Source organism: Eufriesea mexicana, unplaced genomic scaffold (assembly GCF_001483705.2).
Source record: "Eufriesea mexicana isolate 0111107269 unplaced genomic scaffold, ASM148370v2 scaffold76, whole genome shotgun sequence".
NCBI lineage: Eukaryota > Metazoa > Arthropoda > Insecta > Hymenoptera > Apidae > Eufriesea > Eufriesea mexicana.
The window spans coordinates 2,695,272-2,716,548 of record NW_016908289.1 but is presented as its reverse complement, the minus strand read 5'-3'; the positions used below and the strand labels follow the sequence as shown (position 1 = coordinate 2,716,548).

Below are 21,277 nucleotides of genomic sequence, written 5' to 3'. Positions count from 1 at the left end.
ATATATATATATACATATAATATACTAATGGTAGTTGGTAACATTACATCGGTTTAATGTAAATGTTATTAGCAAAATAGAAAAAGAAAGACTCGTAGAGATACAACGAGAATCGCTAAAACAAGTCGCGTATTTAGAATTGTAATTAATTCTAATTTGTTTATATGTACGCAGTTGTGTTTTTAAAAAAGGCTCTACACATATACCAAATAAACACTGTTTATTAGAGCCAAACACGTGTAATACTATATCGCATGTAGTAATATACACTAAACGCACTCTGTTGTATAGTAACAAGTTTCTCTGTAGTATAGTTATTTATTTCAGTTGAAGTTACCGATTTTCTCCAATGAACATCTTAAAATCTCAGAAATCGTCATATACTTATATTATTTGTTTTCGTTATTAATATTTATTACCGGTATTCGTTATGTATATATATGTATATGTATGTACATATATATAACTTTAAATGTGCAGTATATAAATAGGAATATTGGTGTGAGAAATGTTTATTTTGAATTATTTTGAGTGATTTTGCTTTGCAAGTTCAGCAATGCTATTTTGTATATTAAAATGTTAACAATCCAGTGTTCAAAACTTTAATTTTGTTTACCCTTTTCGTGACTATGTTATAAAGAAGGAAAGGTAAGTAAAAAACAATGAAAACGGATTTCTGACCCTTATTCTGTTAATCAGTCAACACTAAATAATCGATTACTGACTCGCATCTGCTCTAACTACATATTTAGAACAAGTTGTCGGTAAGTATGCATATAGAAATTGAATTTAGTCATATACTTTGTTAATTGTGATTATTTAACGTGATATATTTATATATAGAGAGATGATTCGTTCATGAACAGATAAGTACTACAAAAGAGCTATCATCCAAGTTACTAGTTGCTTGTCTTTTTATTTTATCTTTTTTTTTTTCGAATTTAAACACTTATACGTTATTGTATCGTATTTATAATTAAAATCCAATAGCTTTTCCAAGCACATCTATTAATGATCAAATTTACGTTAATAAGTTTTCAGCCAATGAACTGGATTACACGAAACGTTATACCTACTACGTACGTCATTTGAATAATGTTATTTTTTTTTTCGCGTGTACTCGAATTACATGTATTCCAGTCGAGAATACGAAACTCAACATAGTATCGCTATTACATATATATCTCAATATTTTTAAAGAATAAAATATGCACGATTGATCGGAATGTCGATTTTAAATTGATCTTTGAACATACATATTGCTTAATTTCATGCTATATTCAAGATTGAATATTTGCGATGGTGTTTCACTTCAACGAGACGGTAGGTATAAAGGAGATTTGATATATACATGAAGGTAGTTTGTAAAATGATGTACGCCATTGTAAACTGAAATTCTTATGATACTAAAAGAATATATAAATATATACGCACTGTACGCATTTATTAAAATTACTACGTAAATATAACAATGGCAATCGAGAAAACGACTAAATAATGAGAAAAAGACAGGATACCACATTGATTGTTGTAAGATGGATAGTAATTAAAATATATGATGAAACTATATTACACCGCGATAATAGAATTAACATTTTACATGATGAGCAAGCAAATATTGACATTTTGAAAAATCAGAAACATCTTTTTAATGAAAAAAAGAATTCGATTCTTTTTATAGATTTTTGTTTATCATGAAAATGAACGATGAATGGTGAAAAAGAGAACGACAGACATAAAGTCGTAAAGATGATAATCCTAGGAACAAATTTTATTGATAAAGATAAAAGAGATTTCTTATCAGTTATGTCTATGATCATTTAAAAACGATTATAATTGTAGTCCATTACGTGAGAAATAATACTGACGATATTATACATGATTCGTACGTTGCATTATTTGTTTTTCTTTTTTTTTCTTTTTTTTTTTGTTTCATTTTTAATTAATTTATATTTAATATATGTGAAAAAAAATAAATTATTAAAGTTGAAGTACAATATCGCATGTTACATAGCGGTTGAAAAATTTATTCAATCGATCGATGTTAATTATTCCCTAATTATTATCATAGCTAAATTATTATTTATTTAAGTAATTACTTTTTTCATTCTTTATGTTTATAATAAAAAGGCAACAAGCAAAACACATAAGTATACCACAAATACCCATTAAAATATTACACTAATGTCACTATATATTCCACGTACAAAGATTACTTGCAAATTAATATTAACTTTTCGCAGTGAGAATCAAATCATTACATCTGAAAATTAAATAAAACAGGATGAATACACATTCGATGTACATGATTCGATTAGTTCATATCGAAAATATTAATTTTTGTCTAGAATAAATAAGAGTTTAGATTTTAAATTTTAAATTAATAATGTGCATGATCCATATCTACTATAAATGTGTATTCAAAAAGAAATACGTGTAACGATAACCGAATTAACATAAGTATTTGGACTAACGACACTCCGATTGCAAACTACCTATTACATGGAGGAGAAAAATATAGTTTATTATGAACACTATATAGTTTCAGCAACAGAAGTTATGATTTTAATATATACATAGTTCTGAAAGATTATTTCCAAATAATGAAAATAAATGTATCCAAATTCTTATGTTTCATTAATCGGTATATAATAATCATTACATACAAAAAGAAGCTTAACAAGATTAATTCGATTAAACGTGCTCTTGGAAAGCGAAAAATATAATATATACGAAAAGTCTGTTAATTAGTTCCTAGATCAATAATATCTGCTTTCTTTTTCTACCGATCACGAAAAACTGCGATATTGCACTAACTTTCTTTTAGGCGAACTTATGGCATCGTGTCGGTCTGAAGGTTACACACTAATTAAAAAAAGATCGTATGTCGATGCGTAGAATTCTAATTAGGAGAGACTATAGGCAGGAAATGAAGGTAAGGTGGCTGTTGGTTCATCGACAGAACAACCAGGGGGGCCATCTGTAATAAATTACACCAAGGTATGTTTATTTTTAAATACGATTTAGTCGTGTCACTAATTTCTTTTTTATGTTATGTTACGTTAAAGTGAATTGTGATGTTGGCTGCTGGTTGTTATTGATTAGTATTTTAGGGTAGAATTAATGGAGCAGCAAATATAGGTACATGGGCAAAAATGGTGTTTGGTTGATTGGTGTGTGTATAAGTTTGACTCAGTGTTTTCTCGATTTTCAAGGTCTACAAATCCATTCGTGTTGTTTTTTTAACTTTAAAGAGAATTATCGCACTTCACGTATTATACTACTGAGTCAGTCCTTTGTTCCTGATGGATATTTTTCTGTTTCTTTAGGAAAAGTAGATGTATTTCGACTGTTGTGATGAATTATATAATAGTAATGATAATAATAGTTAATAATAGATAATAATTCCTCATAATAAATGTAAAAGCTGGTACACAGAGATAACAAGCGACTCGCTGGTGCCGCGGACAAAAAGACTTACAAAAACGTGACACATGCACAATACTAGACAAAAACTTTGACAACACAAATCACCAGACTAAATTTTTTTTCTTGTTTCTTTCTGCACCGATGTTCATACAGCGGCGAATGTTGATATATCTGCTGGCCCAATATGATTATAAATCATATCAATATTCAATTATCTAAAACATTCTAAAACTTCTTGCTTAAAAAGTCTGCTGTAAACCACTCGGAGGGTTGTGAACTATCCATTTTCCATTTTCCCCCTTTTTTTGTGTTTTTTTTTGTTTTTTGTTTTTTTGTTTGGACAATGATTGTAAAGTCCTTTTCTTCTTTGTCTTCCTCATCTTCTTCAAACGAGGGCTTGACACAGACTAACAAGATGTTTGTGACAATGGATGGAGACAACTCAATTAGTAAACTGAAACCGTCTGGTTCAGTAATATAGATAGCAAAACCCTATTCCAAATTATAGGTAGCCGGAAGAACGTATTCTTCTCACAGTTTCTGCATCCTGTAGTTTTTATTGTTGTCGTCGTCGTCGTTATGGTCATCACTTTCATCTTCTGTGGATGCGTTATCTAACCATGTTAACCAACCATTGACCTACACCATTTAATTGTTATCAATTAAAAAGTCTTTTAATTTTATTTCTTATCATACGTCATTAATTATATTTCAAATAAAATGATTGTAATATTGAAAAAAGTTACATATTAGTGACTTCTTTAAGATAAACATTTCTTTTTATATATAAATTTCCAATTGGTTCAATGTACTCTTTTGTGGCAAAAAATACTTCACTACTAAAAAATACTTATAAATAAAGAATTATGTCCATGAACAAGTTCAAAATATTTGTGTGTGTGTGTGTGTGTGTGACAAGTTTAACAAGATACTATAATTTACACACTTACATGAAATTTGAAACTCTAATACAAGGTTATAGGATGTAAAATTTCATTTACCTCAAATAATGCTTTACCCTTGCCTGGATAAGCATCAGTAACACATTCTTTCCATTTGAAATAGGCATCTTCTTCGATCACCTCTAGTCGGTAAAGTCCATCAAACCATCGCAATAGCATCCCTTTAGGAAAATTGTGCGAAAACCAAAATGCTTGAAGTGCATGGAGAGCTGTCACTTGAGACTCTATATCGACGAAGAGTAAGCGCATCAAACGTGCATATTTTTCCAGTAATGCTTTTTCTTTATCTATTACTGATTTGGCTACATTAGAAGGATCAACGCCAGGTGCCAGTATTGTTTCCTGATAGGATCACGACAAATATAAATAATTAGAAATCAATTAAATTATTAAAATTATTAAAATTAATTATTAAATTATTTATGTAATATATTTCACAATTAATCTTATAAATGAATTTATGAATTAAATTATATTTTGGTGATAGTTGTTTGATCTACATACTTATAATTGAAAGTATTATAAATAATTATAAACAATTTATAGATGAACAATAGTAATTTGAATAAATTTATATACTAACCTGTGTAATGTATTTTAAAAGAACGTTCATTAAAGCATTAATAAACTCTGAATCAGAATGATGCGAAGGTTCTAGCTTTTCTTTGATCCATTTATAAAGAGTATTGGGATTTGGGTCATATTCTAATTGACGCCATATATCTCCCTGGATTTTAAGAAGCGGATAAAGGAAAGTCAATTCTCTATCCTCTAAAATCTCCGCTAGTCTCTCTTTTGTCTTGTCTGCTTCGGGTAGTTGGCTGATAAGATTCACCTTGCTCTCATTAAAGATCTGTGTGAGTCTTGCTTTGCCTTGGCTTTTATGTAATTGCTGAAGTGTAAGTAAAAATAATGGATGATGCTGACCATTCTCTGTCACAGCAACAAGATCAGTTAATTGAATTAAATTATCCACAATAGCCTTGGCTGTTAAGAAGGCAACGTGAGAAGCTACACAAGGCACAGTACTCTCTTTCTCTGGTATATTGGACACTAGTTCCTTCCATCCCTCATGTATCTGCTGTACAGTAATCACGTCTGCTTTCTCTAATTCGACTATCAGTTTAGCTGCGAGTTCACGTTCAGAATCTCCACGATCTAATGTATTAGAATATAACGTATAAACTGCATGACGTAAAAATCGTTCAGGTATCTTAAGATCTTGAAAAGCTGTTATTGCGTCCTGTATGTTTGTATGGGAAACAAGATCATCCATCAAGGTGTTCACCTTCTTCAGTATTTCTTCCCTAGATGTTCCTTTGTCCTTTCGATCACGAGCTTTCTCTCTCTTATCTACAGGACCCTGTTTTATAACAATTGCTGGTGACAATTCCTTGTGCAATAATGGCGAGTTGGGTTTTAATGTGCTACTACGTAGAAGAGGTAATTCTGATGCTCGTCCTGGGAACAGATCTATTAATTTAAATAATAATTAGAAGTTGTTCTAATGTCAGCATTTTACTTCAAATTTAAGTAATTAAAAAAGTATTGAAATTAAATAATTTCTTAATCTTGCCTAATTTGGTTGAACCACATATTACACTTATATTTTTTTCAACCAAATGTTATTTTAATCTTACTGATTTTATTTTAATCATTTCAGCAATTAATTTCTAAAAAACTAAATATTTGATTAATTAATATACATACCACTGTTGAGAGGTAGGTTGGGATTGATGTTGGTTTGTTTAAACATCATAGAATTAGCTGGTGGTCTTAGTGATACTTCTTCTGGATGTCCAATCAATATCTTATTTTTATTGAAGCGTAATTGTTCTTTATTGCTATCTGTAATTTAATTAAATATATCCATTGATCAAATAAATGTTTTAGCTATATATAATAAACTACCATTTAACCTTCACAATCCTATACCCAGATCACTGAAGACCCACTAAACAATAACAAATATTTACAAAACTTTTTTATAGTTTCTGTGACTAATAGAAAAATCTTTATATGGAATAATATTTTATTATACCCCCAAGAGAAAGATATTTACAGTAAATGAAAAATGACTGACATATTTAGGGATTTATTAAAAACCTAAATCTTGTTACGTTTATCTTTCTTTGGTTTTGTTACTATTCAAAATCCTATTTTTGAGTTTGTGCAATCTTGCAAATACATATTGGATAAGAAATATGTATGGTACAAAAGAGATTCAGGCATTGGATTTGACTACCAATTAAACATAAAATAATAAAATAATACATACTGTTATTAAAGTTTTGTGGTAAATTATGTTGCTGTTGATTGTGTTTCCCTTGATAGTTGTTCTGGTGACGACTCTGGTTCTGATAGTAACCCGGTTGGTTACGTTGATTGTGACGGCCATAAGCAACCCCGGAAGTTCCAGAGAATCCATTGGGGCTGAATGGAGATGGCATGCCGAACGATGGAGAAGTCAATGGTATACTTCCCATCATATCCATGTCTAATCCGCCACGTCCCATTTTTCTTAAAAATTCAGCTCCGAGGCGATCCTCACGTCTATGGAAGCCATTTCCCCTCGAAGACTCTTCATTATCACTGCGGATTTGGTTAATAGGCATTGGACCTTCAGTACTCGTAGCCTTACGTGGTACCCAGCCATCACGGCGTAGCTCAATGACATCACGCAGCATAAACTTGATGCGTAGAGGAAGATCTCTGCTCTCTGCCAAGGAGTTCATACGTCTGAAATATTGGTCCATGAGTCCGCGACCTTTATCCGAGTCAAGGATACGGCCGCAGGTACGCATGATTTGACAGAGACACTCGATATCCTCAGCAGTGTCCCCCCTGGATCCCCTTCGCCTTTTCTTCTCCAATAATTGCTGGATACAACGGTGCAAAATCGTTTCCGATACGATTCCCAATTTTCCCAGTTCTCCGATGAATTTAATGTTACCAAGCATTTTGCGCTTAGCCACCTGTCGGCGTTCTTCTTCCTCTGGACCGAGTTCATCTTGATTTTCGAATGCCTCACTTGCCTTTGAACGATTTTCAAATTCGTCTTTGCACTTGTTAAGAAGAAGGAGTGTGAATGTGCTTTGGCCTTTTTGACTTTCAATGAGAGCTTTTCGTGGTTCAAAGTTTGCAGCTTCGTCAGACAGCCGTTTGCACAGCTGTGCGTACATAGAACTGTACTTGGGTTCATCAAGTGCTTTTTCGAAGATCTAAAAAAATAATGGTTACAAACATTAAACACGTATCAACAGTGCTTTTGTTATATTCATATTTAATTACAGAAATAAAGAACGTATTCAAATTTTTCAAAATATAAGTGTGAACTATGGTACTAATTAATATATAAAGTATCCTTGTTGCAGAAGTATCAGAGTAAAGAAGTTTTATGTATTTCCTACTAAAACTAAAGAGTAGAAAAATAAGTTGTGCTAATTATTATATGAGAATGTAAATGAATGTTAATTGTTATTCAATATTTAACATTTAATAGATTACTAAATTATATAACTGAAGACTTTTGAGTGTCACTATACTTATTACCTCTTTTAAAAAAAAAACAAGACTTATCTTTGGTTAAATATTATAACATTTTTCATTTACTTACCAAAAAAATGACACCTCTGAGAATCACATCAGAATTAAGCTCAACGTTGAGCAGGTCGTTGCTCAGCTTTGCGAACTTTTCCGGCGTAAGCTTATTAAGAATACCCCGCACCTTTCTAAAGATGAGATCATTTCTGCTTTCTGGGGTGAGTGCATCGCGTCTAACAGTTGAAGGAGGGATCCAGCGTTGCTCAGTGGATAGGGAGCGAATATCGTCCCTGGAAGGCATCGAATTTTTTAAATTTCAATGTATTACAAGTGATAGTGAACACGGAGGATTGATTGGGTGTAAAAAGAAGCAGCTCGTGTATGACCGTTACAGTCAAGGTAACTTTCTAGACCCTGACCTTCCTCCCGAGACACGAGAAGCACCCCCCGGTCCTGTGGGGTTGTCCGTTGTTGCGCGTGTTTCGGCCCCCTGAGTGATAAATCACAGCACACAGATCTTCCTTTAGGAAGCTGGAACAAAAAAAGATTACAATAAAAATACTGATCATTTTATCAATAATTTATTGCTTACACGCATGCTACTCCATCCATGTTCGACTATTAATATGCAGCCTTTTGTACCTAATGATACAAAAATATAATGTATTAACACACATGCAGTTAGGATGCTTAGATTATGAGTTATTGTGGAATCTGGCAAATATTACAATGTTACATTATTATACTACATTGATTTTAATTAATATTCAGGTTAGTTTAACTAGAAAGTATATAAAAGATTTCATACTATCACCAAACTCAATTTAAATCATTCGTAGACTGTTTATGAGATATTGTATCAATTGAATCTTTCTCAAAGGAAAAGATTGATAATACATAGCATTACATCTTCTCTCATATCTCATGGTAGCAAAAGCAAGTTTAAATAATGATTAGCATGTTCTGTACGAATTTACTAATAATGATATGCAAAATAGATAACACTCACACAAATTATAAAATGAAAATTTATTTTTAAAAATAAATTAAGTTCTTAAATAAATACAATGCGTTTTGTCAGACAAAGGCAAACTTTTCTTTAATTGTCTCAATCACATAATGTCTAAAACTTCTATTGTATTCTCAAATAGGATCATGCAAGACAAACAAAAAACATTCACATCAAATCAACAAATAATAAGTTAATGATCATATAAATATTACAGACATATTTAATAAACATTATTTTAAGGGTAGATATTTAGAATCCAAAAATAATATAGTAACAGAAATTTAAAAAGACAATTTAAAATAAAGGAAAAAAGAAATAAAATGCTTTTCTTCCATATATTGCATATAATAATGAAAATGAAACCAGTTGCTTTTCAGTTTTATAACAATCGAACTTCTAATGGCAGGAGGCACGGATTAACGTGTGCAGCCTTATTGCGCTCACAAGTGAAGGTCTTCAACGGGCAGGACTAGGACCTTCTCCAGGGAAATGGCTTTGATCTTGAGGTATCGGTTGCGAACAAAACAACCAAAAGCCGTGGACGATGAACGTGGAGAGGATCGTATGTGGGGCGCGGCTCATGGTCAGACGGTCAATGAACCTTTCGTCGTCTCACCTCGACCAATCTCGGCTTCTATCGTCAGCCTGATCGGGTGAGGTCGGACAACTTCGTTCTGACTTCGACTAAGGTCGTCTTTGACCGCCTCCACTGTACGATCTATGTATTTAGGGTCCGTGGCTGGGAAGCCTTCGCTCTGTTTTCAATTATATGGTGGCACATCGAAGGAAGAGATAAGTTTAATTTGAGAATAAAAAAAAAAAGTTCCAGTAACAATCCTACGCACAGTTTCCTATACGTCATTGTTTTTTTGCAAAACGCAGTATCATAGATATTTTTTTAGCATAAGAAACTTGTTATTTCTGCTTGTAAGATAAAATATATGTACATGGTGGTGACTTTACGAATTAAATAATTTTAAAAAATTTATAAGATTGTGAATATGAATATGTGTTTGGACCTCCATATCAATCATAATATAATACAACTGTAAAAATTTTATGTATTTATGATAACTGATACAATAGTGTTTTGCTTATTTTTACTGAAAATACCTTTTTTAATGACAAATACACGTGTCAATAATGTGCTTTACGCGATGAAAACAGTTTCAATAGTAAATTTTTAGCAATATGCACAGAATACAAAGAAAACGGAAATATACGATATTGTTTTAAATTATTTTAGATACTAAGACAATTTCATTTAATAATGTAATTTTTGAATATTAATATGAATATAAGGCTTCTCGCTCGGTAAAAGCGGAAGTTAAATATGGTCGAATATCTATGTATGTAGATACACATTCATCGTTACTTAAGAAGTATTACTTTAAGGTTGCACGATGAAGGACGTCGCCTGAAACACGCTTCGACATTGAAAATTTTTGTAGTGCATTAAACCGGTATTCGATCTTATTTCCTTTTAAATTTATATTACCTTCATTTTCTGACAAGTAAATAAAGGTTTTATTAATTGTATTACCAAAATAACAATCCAAATTTACCTACAAAAACTTAAATTTAGATATACAGATGTAAATATCTATCGATATTTCAATTATATGTTACAAATGATATATACTTATAATCAAATAATTTTGTAACTACATAACTGAAAAATGAACAACAACCAAAAGTAACTTTTTTTTATATCCTTCATAATTTTTTCTTTTTATTTGTAATAATAGGAAAATTTGTTTAAACCATAACGGTCTTATTATAAGTTGCACATAAAAATTCCATACAAATGGAATACACTATAAAAATAATGCATTCCATAACCAAAAAAATCTATAAAATCCTGAGATCATGATGTTGGAAGTTTGAGAATTCAAAGATTCAGTTATAGCAATTTTGAATTTTTTTTATAGCACAAGTATAACGCATACTGATTTAAATACGTTATAATTATGTACTTACTTATATGTTACTATTATGAAGAAAAAATTATAAGTTTCTTTACAATTTTATTAATTAGGTTTTTAAAATCTCTAAATATTATCAAAAACTTTTATAATAATTTATACACCCTTTCTATAAATTCAGTTAAAATTAATGACGTAGTTATAATTAAATAAAATAAAAATTGAAGAAAAATGGCATTCGTATCATACATCGATTGACACGTCATAAAAACAAGAATTTAAAAAATAATTATGCACAAATGAAGACTATGTCGTCAATAAACAAAGAAATAAGAATGAGATATATAGTAAACAGTTGCTATCCTTCTTTAAATACTTTGAACACTCCATTACACTATTTCCTCATGACACGTCACTGATGTGCCATGACGGTTGCTCTCGACGAGTTAGAACAAGGCTGCCAACTTTTGAAGGCCGATAACGTACAATATTAACAAAGATTGTAGATAAAAGGAAATGAAATATATCAAAATCTAATGCATTTTATCACAACACATTTAAGGCAGTATATATAAAATACCATTCGCTAATAAAGTTCTAAACATTTCTAGGAAAATAACAAGCAAGTCTATTGTACCACTACCAACGTTATAAACTATAATCATGAAAGAAATAACATTATCCAAAAAATATCTAGAGAAACATCACCAAAAGAAATACCTGAATTCTTCAATTCTAAAATATTTCCAGATACATCACGACAAAGCACATATTATCTTAACATCTCACAACATTCGATTTCGAATAAAATTTTATTGTTGTTGAATTATAGTTTTTTTTCCACATATACACGATCTCTTTTATATTCACACATTAAAACGCGCACGTACACATATTTCGTATTTACCAAAAATTTCTAGTAAGCGACACAGTTACGTAGCGAAGTGTAAATTAGCCGTACACAGTGGACAGCTGAAAGAAAATCAGTACATCTATTCATAGTACGATAAGCGCTTAAGTCTGCTATAACAAAGAGGCCACATACGGTCGTCACACGTTCGACGTAGGAACAGTCATATGGGCGAGCATTTAAAGGCGCTGAGCAAATGTGTTCGCCACGAGTGCGCGTGTGTGACATACTATGTCCCAAGTATTAAATGTTTCGAGGTTGTAATCGTTAATACGCCATTATAGAAACTAGAATGGCAAACAATATCAGATTGAAATAAATATTTTCTTTGCAAATTTTTAAAATGATAATCATTTTAATGTTTTCGAATTTAAACTAATTTTTACAGATACTATAATGAAATAAAGTTACATGGAAAATAGCTATTAAAACTATTCTCTTTTATACTAAGCAAAAATTCGATTACGTTTAGTAACTAGTAAATACAATTCTAAATCTTTGCTTTTTTAATTAAAATAGCCAATCAAAAATATTAATTTCCTGAAAATATTTTATAATTTATTTATTCAACTTGATATAGGGCAATAACCAAAAAAGTAAAATACTAAAAATGGTGTTAAATTATATTATAAATATACAAAATGGGAAACATAGAATCTTTTATTTTAACAGAATGTCCAAAAGTTAAGAAAATATACGCACAAAAATTTCACTAAAATGTTAGGAACATGACAGTACACGCCTGCTTGGTTTCATGCATGCCTATGTGTGTGCATCCACATTGATTGATGAATACGTATGTGTGCTTCGTACATACGTATGTTTACAAAAGAGTCTGTAGAACATCCGTCAGAAAATTAATGTTCCAAATGGTGGAAAATTTGCCGACTTGAACGAAACATATTATAAAACATACTGCCAAAAAAATAAACGACCGAAAATTCAAAAATACACTAAAGTACAAACAATTCTTTGGAAAAGATTAAAGAAACGTTTGACGTAAGCACTGCGATCTCTAAAATAAACGTCTCGATTTTGCAATCGAACGAGAAGCAATCGGAGCTGAAGAAACGTATTAATTTTAAAATTGATTCAAAAAGAAGCTGGTGAGGTGACACAAGAGAGGGTGGGGGCAGGAGGGGCGAATAACCATAAACGTTAAGAATTTTATATTCATGCATTAGTTTAAAAAAAGTGTTTCAAATTGTAATTTAAAATATATAAAGCGTAAAAGAAACATGCGAACAGCTATAAAATCAACCTACATTAAAAGTCACTCCGATTAAAATGTCAAAAGTGGGAGTTGCGTAGGTGCACGCAAACAACACTTGATTACCATTTGTGTATTTTTAATTTTCTATGCTATTTAGATGAAAACAAGTTGATTGGACGAAAAGATTGTAATTATGGTCAAGGAAAATTGATAAAATATGATAAGGAGTCGACAAATGGAAGATGCGTTCAGAACCAACATGACGCACGACCTATGTACGAGCTGTATTGACTCCAAAGCAACCCTCCAGAAAATTCTATCAAATTTTAGAATATTCAAAGGAATTTTTTGTAAAGAAAATACATGGATCGTGGTAATCTAGCGTTAAATTCATTATAGTGGCAACTACACAACGGAAAATGTATGATTTTAGCAAGTAAAATGATGAGAAATCACAATAGCGTTTACTTACGGCCGACGGTTGTTGTTTCTGAAGGCTTTCGCAATCTGTCGGTCGCACTCGGGAACTTCCGTACCGTACGTCTTGTCAAGCCAGTATCCGCCATACGACTAACCTCTGGTTCCACAGGAAGGTAGCTTATTAATGATTTCAACTGTTCAATAGAAAAATTTATTATTAATTTTTCTTACTTTTACTGCTGTAAATGTATGAGAAGGTATAAAATAAATGTATTGTTAGTTTTATTTTTGATTCTAGTGGTAGTAATATATAAGACGGCATTTCAGACACATTTCTATGAGTTGATAAAAAATAATTTTACATCATTACTTAGTCTCCTTATTAGTTTAATTTAATCACAAATTTTTTGTAAAAAATTAAAATATCTATTTAAAAGATTACAATCCATTTTTTAATACTATATTCAAATGTAATAATGTCTACCGGATATTATTTTGGATATAGTAGTATCGACGGTGCTATAGACACGTTAGACTATATTTAATTGCTCTTATATTACAATGTAGATTGAAATGCGTATAATATACATTGTGCTATTAATCATTTATTAGCAGAAAATAATTATATCTTTATTATACGTTAATCAAAAAACTTATTTCCAAATATTGAATCAGAACTTAAAAAATATGTAATGTCGATAATGTAGGAATTTATGAAATACACGGTTGTGAATACAAAGAGACTATTGCCACATGGGCGGTGGATTAGATCATTTAGGCAACTGTCAGTTTCTAAGATTCGATACATAAAAATAGTTCTCTTAATTTTTAAATGTGAATTAATAAAACAATTTATATTTAGATATTAAGAACATTTGTGATAAAATATTTCAGGTTTGTTATGTAGTTCTTGATGTTTATATTCATTTATACATTTTTATCTCGCATTAATTTAACTCTTTCGTATATGTATTCATCATATACCATTAGATCCCAAATACTATACAGCTACATATACGAACACGATAATGGCTTAATATATTGATAAAAGTTTTGATTTAGTATACCATTTGTATAACATCGTACAATATTACCTTTCATTGACATACCATTTTTAACGGTATAAAATATCTATTTAATAATAATGTTAAATTTTGTAAAGTAAATTTTTCATTTATTATCAATATTATTGTTGACAGAAAATATAAAAGTATAAATAGCATTAATTTAAATGAATTATAATAGATACAAATTTTAATACAATTTCACATGTTATTAAGGCTTAATGATTCATATATGTGATAATATAATATATCAATATTACTCATAAATGTACCATAAAGGTTTTATGATTTCTTTATATATTTAAATGTGGAAATATATAACTACACGTAAAAAAGTTATTGGATCATACCTTAAATGTATTTCTTTATTATTATTAAATTTTTTAAATCTAGTTTTTCATAAATAAAAAAGGTTATAATGAAACATATATTTATTTTTAGAATGGCTCACAGTTCTCAAACATATGGGTCCATGGATCAACGGACAGATGTACCTGATGTAGGATTTAGTCCTACTGAACTTTATAGTCTCAGTGAAAATATTACCACTAACATATATACAATTAATACAAGTTGGAGGACACTTGAACGTGCATATAAAAATATTGGAACCAATAAAGATAATCAGGGTCTAAGAGATGAGGTGTAAGTAATTGGAATAATGTATTACAATATGGAAGGCAATCTGAAATGAAGGTCAAATAATTTAAGAATATATATTACTCATTAATATGAACAAATGGTGTTTTTGTTAATATAATTATAATGAAGATGTACATTTATTTCAAATCAAACCTAACTTTTTTACGAAAGATGTTTTATTTTTTTATTTTTCTACTTTTTATTTCAATGCAAATATAACATCTATACAAAAAAGAATTATGAGTATTTAAAAGTTTCTGATTTATATTAGATTATTTTATAGTTATTTTATATTTTTCATTGATATGCAAATAATTTGTAGATTAATTTCTGAATTCAAAGTAATAGTACATTTTTTATTTATTTTAATGAATTCTATATAATCATAAATTACTTGTTTCTTGTGTTACATTTGTTTTATTTTGCATTTAGTTCACATTATATTTGTATTTTATGTGTATTTATTTTTTATAAGGCATGTTACACAATTAAGCACAAATCAAGTAGTAACACAAACAAGCAAAGACATTGCAAGACTGACAGTGCTAATGAGGCGAGGTGATAAAAAACTGAAGTTACAAATTGAGAAACTCACCACTGATTTTAAAGATGCTTTGCAAAGATATTCAGATATGCAGAAGGTACAAGATACTTTATTGATCGTGTTTCAGTCAATTTTTTGTTATATAATTTTTTTTATATATAATTGTTTTATTATGATATTTTTAGTCAATTGCAGAAAAAATGAAGAGACATATTTTGCTTACAACTAGTATAGAAAATCCTGATGAAGAAGAACATCAACGTTCACTTCAAGCTCAAGAAGATGAATACAGACAAATACAAAGGTTTGAAAGTAAACTATTTATTATTTTTTATAAATATACATATCTATATTACACGTGCCGATAGTGAAAAAAGTTTGACTGTATCTTACAGTTTGCATACAAGCAATGAGTTTACAGATGGCAAACATTATTAACCTTATTAAAAAATCAAAATTTAAATAGGTTTTTTTCATGATTTTTATTTAAAAAAAAAACACAATTTGGGGATTTTATAATACAAATATCAAAATACCTTGAATGTAATATTTCACTGAAAAGCTTATTTAATTGCAACATCTATTATTAATATAGAAACATTAGAAAATGTACTTGATTAGATGGTAAGTTTGTTTCTTTGTATTAATGCATATTAATACATGCTCATAAAATGATGTTATTAATTTTACCATATAATTATAAAAAAATAGTTTAGTCGTAATTGTTTTTCTCTTGATATGCCTAGGAATCTTGAACAAGAAAAAGGCTTACTATCAGACAGAGAAGAGAGGATAATGAAAATCGAAGGTGAAATTTTGGATGTAAACCAAATTATGCGTCAGTTGGCAATACTCGTACATCAGCAAGGAGAGACGATTAGTAAGCGATTCTATTTTATTTCTATAAACATATTTCGTTTTTGAAATTTCTTATAATTCTTTTCGGTTACAGATACAATAGACAACAGTATAGAAAATGTACACGGAAATGTTGAGTTGGGAGCACAAGATTTAATCAAGGGAAATAATTACCAAAGTAAATATCGACGAAAAGTTTTTATCTTATTGTTACTCGCAATCATAGTCGTTGTTATATTAATTATTGTTCTAGTCACTAAATTAAGTTAGCGCTCCTAATAATCGTAGATACTGTGAGCATATGAAAAAGGTTGTCTCAATCTATCTTACTGATCATAGAACTAATATTGTGGAAAAATATAAATTGCCAGTTTATATATCAGACATGCAATATGGGGAGAGGATAGACTTATTTTATATTCATTTATAAATTGATTAACATAATTCAAGCGTATTATGCTTGTTTACGTTCGAATTTGTAAAACACATTACACTGTTCTCACTGCACCTTTGTTTCTTATTTTTATTTTAAAGAAATTTGAATAAAATAGTTCAAATTGAAGCAATGTGTAACAAAGCTATCAAATATCTGCATTATAGTATACAGCAGGCTTCTAATAATGGAAGAAACAAATTTTTCTTTCATTTTGTGAGAGGATTAGCATAAATTTGAATATAATAATAATGCAAAGCAGTCGTTATAACTTTTGTTTTACTTTTAAGCTATTATTTAACAAAAAAATTGATAAATCATTTAATTATATTATATGTTATTTTTTCAATAAATTGTACAGCATTATAAAAACAACAAGTGTTTAAGCAAAGTGTTAACGTTATATTATAGCTTCAAATTTTATAGCAACGTATCTTTGTTAAAATTTCATATTAAAGTTATGTATTCTACTGATCGATTATACTATACTCTATGATAGTTTGATATTTATCATTATTAAACAATTACTTACTATAAATAGTAAAATTATTAATTAATTTATTTATCATAGAAAATTTATTAAAAAAAATACTTCACTTATTATCTCACTATATTGGTGTTAAAAAATTACGAATAAATGCATGAAGTGATCATAAAGTAATATGAATTTATTTTAGAAATATATAAAATAAATAATGTGGCACTAAATTCATCCGTGTTAAAAGATTAGTATAGACAATATATAAATAAACTGTATTTTTTTCGAATTTTTTTATAATTGTGACCTATGAATAATTACTACTCTATAATCTGTTTTTCGATTGAACTCGCAATTTATTATTACATGTTTTTCATTACTGACAATTCTTTTTTTTTGTTCAATTTTTATTAATTAATCAAGTGTAATGAAAAGTGATGAGTTGAAATTATATCCTGCAGATTAGATACTTTTTTACTAATTTGTTGTTTACATGTTATTACTTTGAAACAAAAAATTAATTTCCTATTATTAAAAAATAAAACAGAAATGTTAATGTTATAAAATAATATTACATACTAAGTCGTTCCCCTATTTTATTTTAGACATAAAAATTTGTGCAAGCTGAAAATGAAATATGGTTATACGTGAATATTGTTATTTATCGTTTTTCCTTTTTTCTTATATGTCTGAAGTTGTATATAAATTAATACTAATATACATATTTAGATACATATACAGCACTTTTGGTTTTACAAATCAGATAATTCAAAGAGATGTTAAAAAAAACAATAATTTATATCTTTTTATGTGCTCGATTTTTTTTCTTTTTACATACAAATACAGGTACTAAGAAAATACTAAAAAGTACATATCGTATTTTGCGATTTGTTTCATGTTATATAGGAAATGCCTACTGATAAATTTTTTGCGACTGTTTTCTACTTTACATTTTTTTACACGAAACTGTATGTTACTGAAGCTTTTATCAACTACATAATAATTTATTAGAATAAAAACTTAAATGGATATAGAAGAAATGATAAAAAGAATATCACATTCTTGATCTAAACATAATTAAATTGTATAAATTGTGAATATAATACTTTTTATAATCATTTTTTAATAGAATTATAATATTGTTTATTACGGATTGTGTGTACTCCCACTGAAGCTTGCAACATTAATAGTGTAAAAGGTATATAACACAAATTATCGTAAGATTGAGACAACCATTTTCAGTGGATCCATTTGACTCTTATATGATTACTAGGCATTCCAAAATCTAAAAGTCCAGTGATTACATTATTAAGATTATATCTTGAATATTGTATATACAACTAACCACTGACATTTAAAATAAATTGCATTATATATAATACTAACATTATTACATTGTTAACATGTATACAAATGACAACAGTTTTGTTACAATAACGAATTTTACGATGCATCGTTATTATTAAGAAATCAAATTAAATTCCACCCCTCTTTTTCATTTAGAAATGTATTGCGTTATTTGTAACATTTTATTAAAAAAACAAAAATTTTTATTTATTGGAACATAGATAGTAAAATGAGAGTAATATATTATTAAAAAATCTTTAACAGGTATTGAATACTGTGTATAGTTTTACTTTGCATCAGTTTCTGTCTCGATGTTTTATATTTTCTAGTAATTTCCTGCAAGTATCATTGTGATAGAAATCATAATGTTTAGCAATTATGTGTAAACAAAAATGTGATAAAAAAATATAAACAATTTTATTAAGCTCTAAGAACTGAAATAATTGTTTAATATTTTCATTATCACAATATTTATAATTTATTGCAATTGAGATGTACAAAATATGTTGTATTATCAATACATGAAATAACATTTTAATATTTCACACTACCGTTTCTTTGTCGCGCTTATATTGTTCAGCCTGCTTTATATATACAAAACATATATTTCATTTTATATATATATATAATGTTTAAATCACTAAGAACTTATGTCATAACATACACTATACTCTATATTTTATGATAATTAATTTTATATTTACATGATTATTTAAAAATTTCTTTTAAACAAATTAAGTTCTAAAAACTAAATTCTTAATTACTATATACTTATGAGATTTATTTATAACAGCGTAATTTATATCGTTCGAAAAGTACCTAATATACATTTATAGTACGTAATTTACAAAAAAATACTTAAACAAGGAACACTATACAACAAAAATAAAATAGATGCATAGCAGAAGTATATGTATTTCTTCTACTAATGTTCTACCTGGAACAGAATGTAAAAATGATTTTTAACCCTGATACGAATTAGTGAAAATTTATATTTAAATATCTGATAGAAAAGAGTTAAAGTCAAATCATGAAACATTCAGTCTTAATTTATTTACGTGTCATCATATTTTTGATAACCGATGCTATTTAAATAAACGTGAATATGTCAATAATTACAATTGACGAAAACAAAAATAAAATAAGGATAATGCTAGTATGAACATCATACTTGGTGATATTAAATTTTTAAGCTTTTATCTTATTTTGTTGTTGAGATCGTCTAGCTTTTATTCTCGCTTGTAAAGTGAGAAGAAGGCCTGCGAGAACGTCATGATTAGGCAATTTCTTGGCAAATAATAAACGTTTAACTGAGTCATCGTAAGTTAATAAAGCAACCATATTTTGTAGCAAAAATCCTTGACAGTATTCTAAAAGTTGCGTGGCGTTATAAACCTGAAAATTATTAATTGATAAATCATTATGTACTTTGTATTTCTTATCAGAAAGGTCTGCAATACATATATATGATATCTAAATGAAATACCTTTGCATGAATGTACATAGAAACAATATTATCAAGATCAACCATGGAAGAACATTGTGCCTCACAATACCTAAGTAAACCATCTAATTGGAAAAAATTCGCGGCAGCCATTAATTCCAAGACGTCACTTTGATTAACTTCTAATGTAGCACAACCACCGTGATATAGAAACTCCATAACCATCTGCATATTAAAATACGGTTTAAGTTTTAAGTAAAAATCTTAGGATTATTCAATTTTTCTTTTAATATTATATACCTGGAAGATATGATACCGAATATCGTTGATTTGTACAATAGGAGGATTTCCCTCGCATAATTTTGAACTTAACATATTCCTAAATCTCGGAGACGATGTGACTAAAACAATCTTATGACCATAGAAAACTCTGCCTTCTACTCTGAATTGTACATCGCTTAATTCTGGATTATTTACAAATTTGGGATCTATTCTGGATCCACTAGAAAGTGTTGTATCTCGAATAGGTTTTATTGGTTCCCATCCAAAGCATGTACAAAAAATATCCGCAAGAAGAAGCGTTGTGCCTTCTTTCTATAATTAAAATACAATCCAAAAGGTGTAAAAAGTATTTTTACTTATTTATTTTTAAATAATTAAAAGCAAGTTTGAGTATAACACCTTACCTTACTGTACCTAAAAATATTGAATAACAAAGGAAGACATTCTTGTACAAATTGTGTTGAATAATCATCTGGACACACTTGTAGGAAATCTTGAAGCAATTGATCTATTATTGAGTCCAATCTCATTTCGTGAGCTGTTGCAAGACTATGCATCCAGCAATGTAATGTCCAACTCACTTTTAATCCACGAAGTTCCATCGTGATATCTATAAAATTCATATTTGAATAAAACTTTGCAAACAAAGTATGTTTAAGAATATTTTTCTAAGTTGGTCATTTTTAAATCCAACTTACCTAAGTGATTGCTTTCAGCACTATGATACATTGCTTCTTGTAAAGCTTTAGTTTGTACCTTATTGAAAACTGG

At 28.9% G+C, this 21,277-nt stretch overlaps 3 protein-coding genes across 4 annotated transcripts in view; 1 reads left to right on the top strand and 2 right to left on the bottom strand.

Moving 5' to 3' along the window:
• Nucleotides 1–3,285: 3,285 nt before the first annotated feature.
• Nucleotides 3,286–8,436, bottom strand: NAT1 (N-acetyltransferase 1). 2 transcript variants are annotated; one of them, XM_017910668.1, is made up of 7 exons: nucleotides 8,354–8,436; nucleotides 8,008–8,224; nucleotides 6,670–7,612; nucleotides 6,102–6,239; nucleotides 4,975–5,864; nucleotides 4,431–4,733; nucleotides 3,286–4,068 (listed from the first exon to the last, which is right to left on the bottom strand). In XM_017910668.1, exons 3-7 carry the CDS (start codon nucleotides 7,571–7,573, stop codon nucleotides 3,961–3,963), a joined length of 2,343 nt encoding a protein of 780 aa, XP_017766157.1. In that variant the 5' UTR covers nucleotides 7,574–7,612; nucleotides 8,008–8,224; nucleotides 8,354–8,436; the 3' UTR covers nucleotides 3,286–3,960. The 2 variants fall into 2 exon arrangements, with proteins under 2 accessions (XP_017766157.1, XP_017766156.1); XM_017910667.1 differs by lacking the exon at nucleotides 8,354–8,436 and having other exon boundaries at nucleotides 8,008–8,235.
• Nucleotides 8,437–14,896: 6,460 nt separating this feature from the next.
• On the top strand, nucleotides 14,897–17,022 carry Syx13 (syntaxin 13). The gene is made up of 5 exons (XM_017910622.1): nucleotides 14,897–15,123; nucleotides 15,596–15,761; nucleotides 15,850–15,968; nucleotides 16,411–16,544; nucleotides 16,617–17,022. The coding sequence occupies exons 1-5, from the start codon at nucleotides 14,897–14,899 to the stop codon at nucleotides 16,790–16,792; spliced, it is 822 nt and encodes a 273-aa protein (XP_017766111.1). The 3' UTR covers nucleotides 16,793–17,022.
• A 2,946-nt stretch (nucleotides 17,023–19,968) lies between these two features.
• Nucleotides 19,969–21,277, bottom strand: part of LOC108555141 (ankyrin repeat and BTB/POZ domain-containing protein 2) — a 26,402-nt gene continuing 25,093 nt past the window's right edge. Inside the window, exons 11-15 of the mRNA XM_017910673.1 lie at nucleotides 21,205–21,277; nucleotides 20,911–21,116; nucleotides 20,525–20,818; nucleotides 20,267–20,449; nucleotides 19,969–20,175 (exon numbers count right to left, since the gene is read on the bottom strand). The exon at nucleotides 21,205–21,277 is cut by the window's right edge and continues 3 nt beyond it. Of these exons, the coding sequence (XP_017766162.1) occupies nucleotides 19,969–20,175; nucleotides 20,267–20,449; nucleotides 20,525–20,818; nucleotides 20,911–21,116; nucleotides 21,205–21,277 (963 nt within the window). The remainder of the gene's footprint in view (nucleotides 20,176–20,266; nucleotides 20,450–20,524; nucleotides 20,819–20,910; nucleotides 21,117–21,204) is intronic.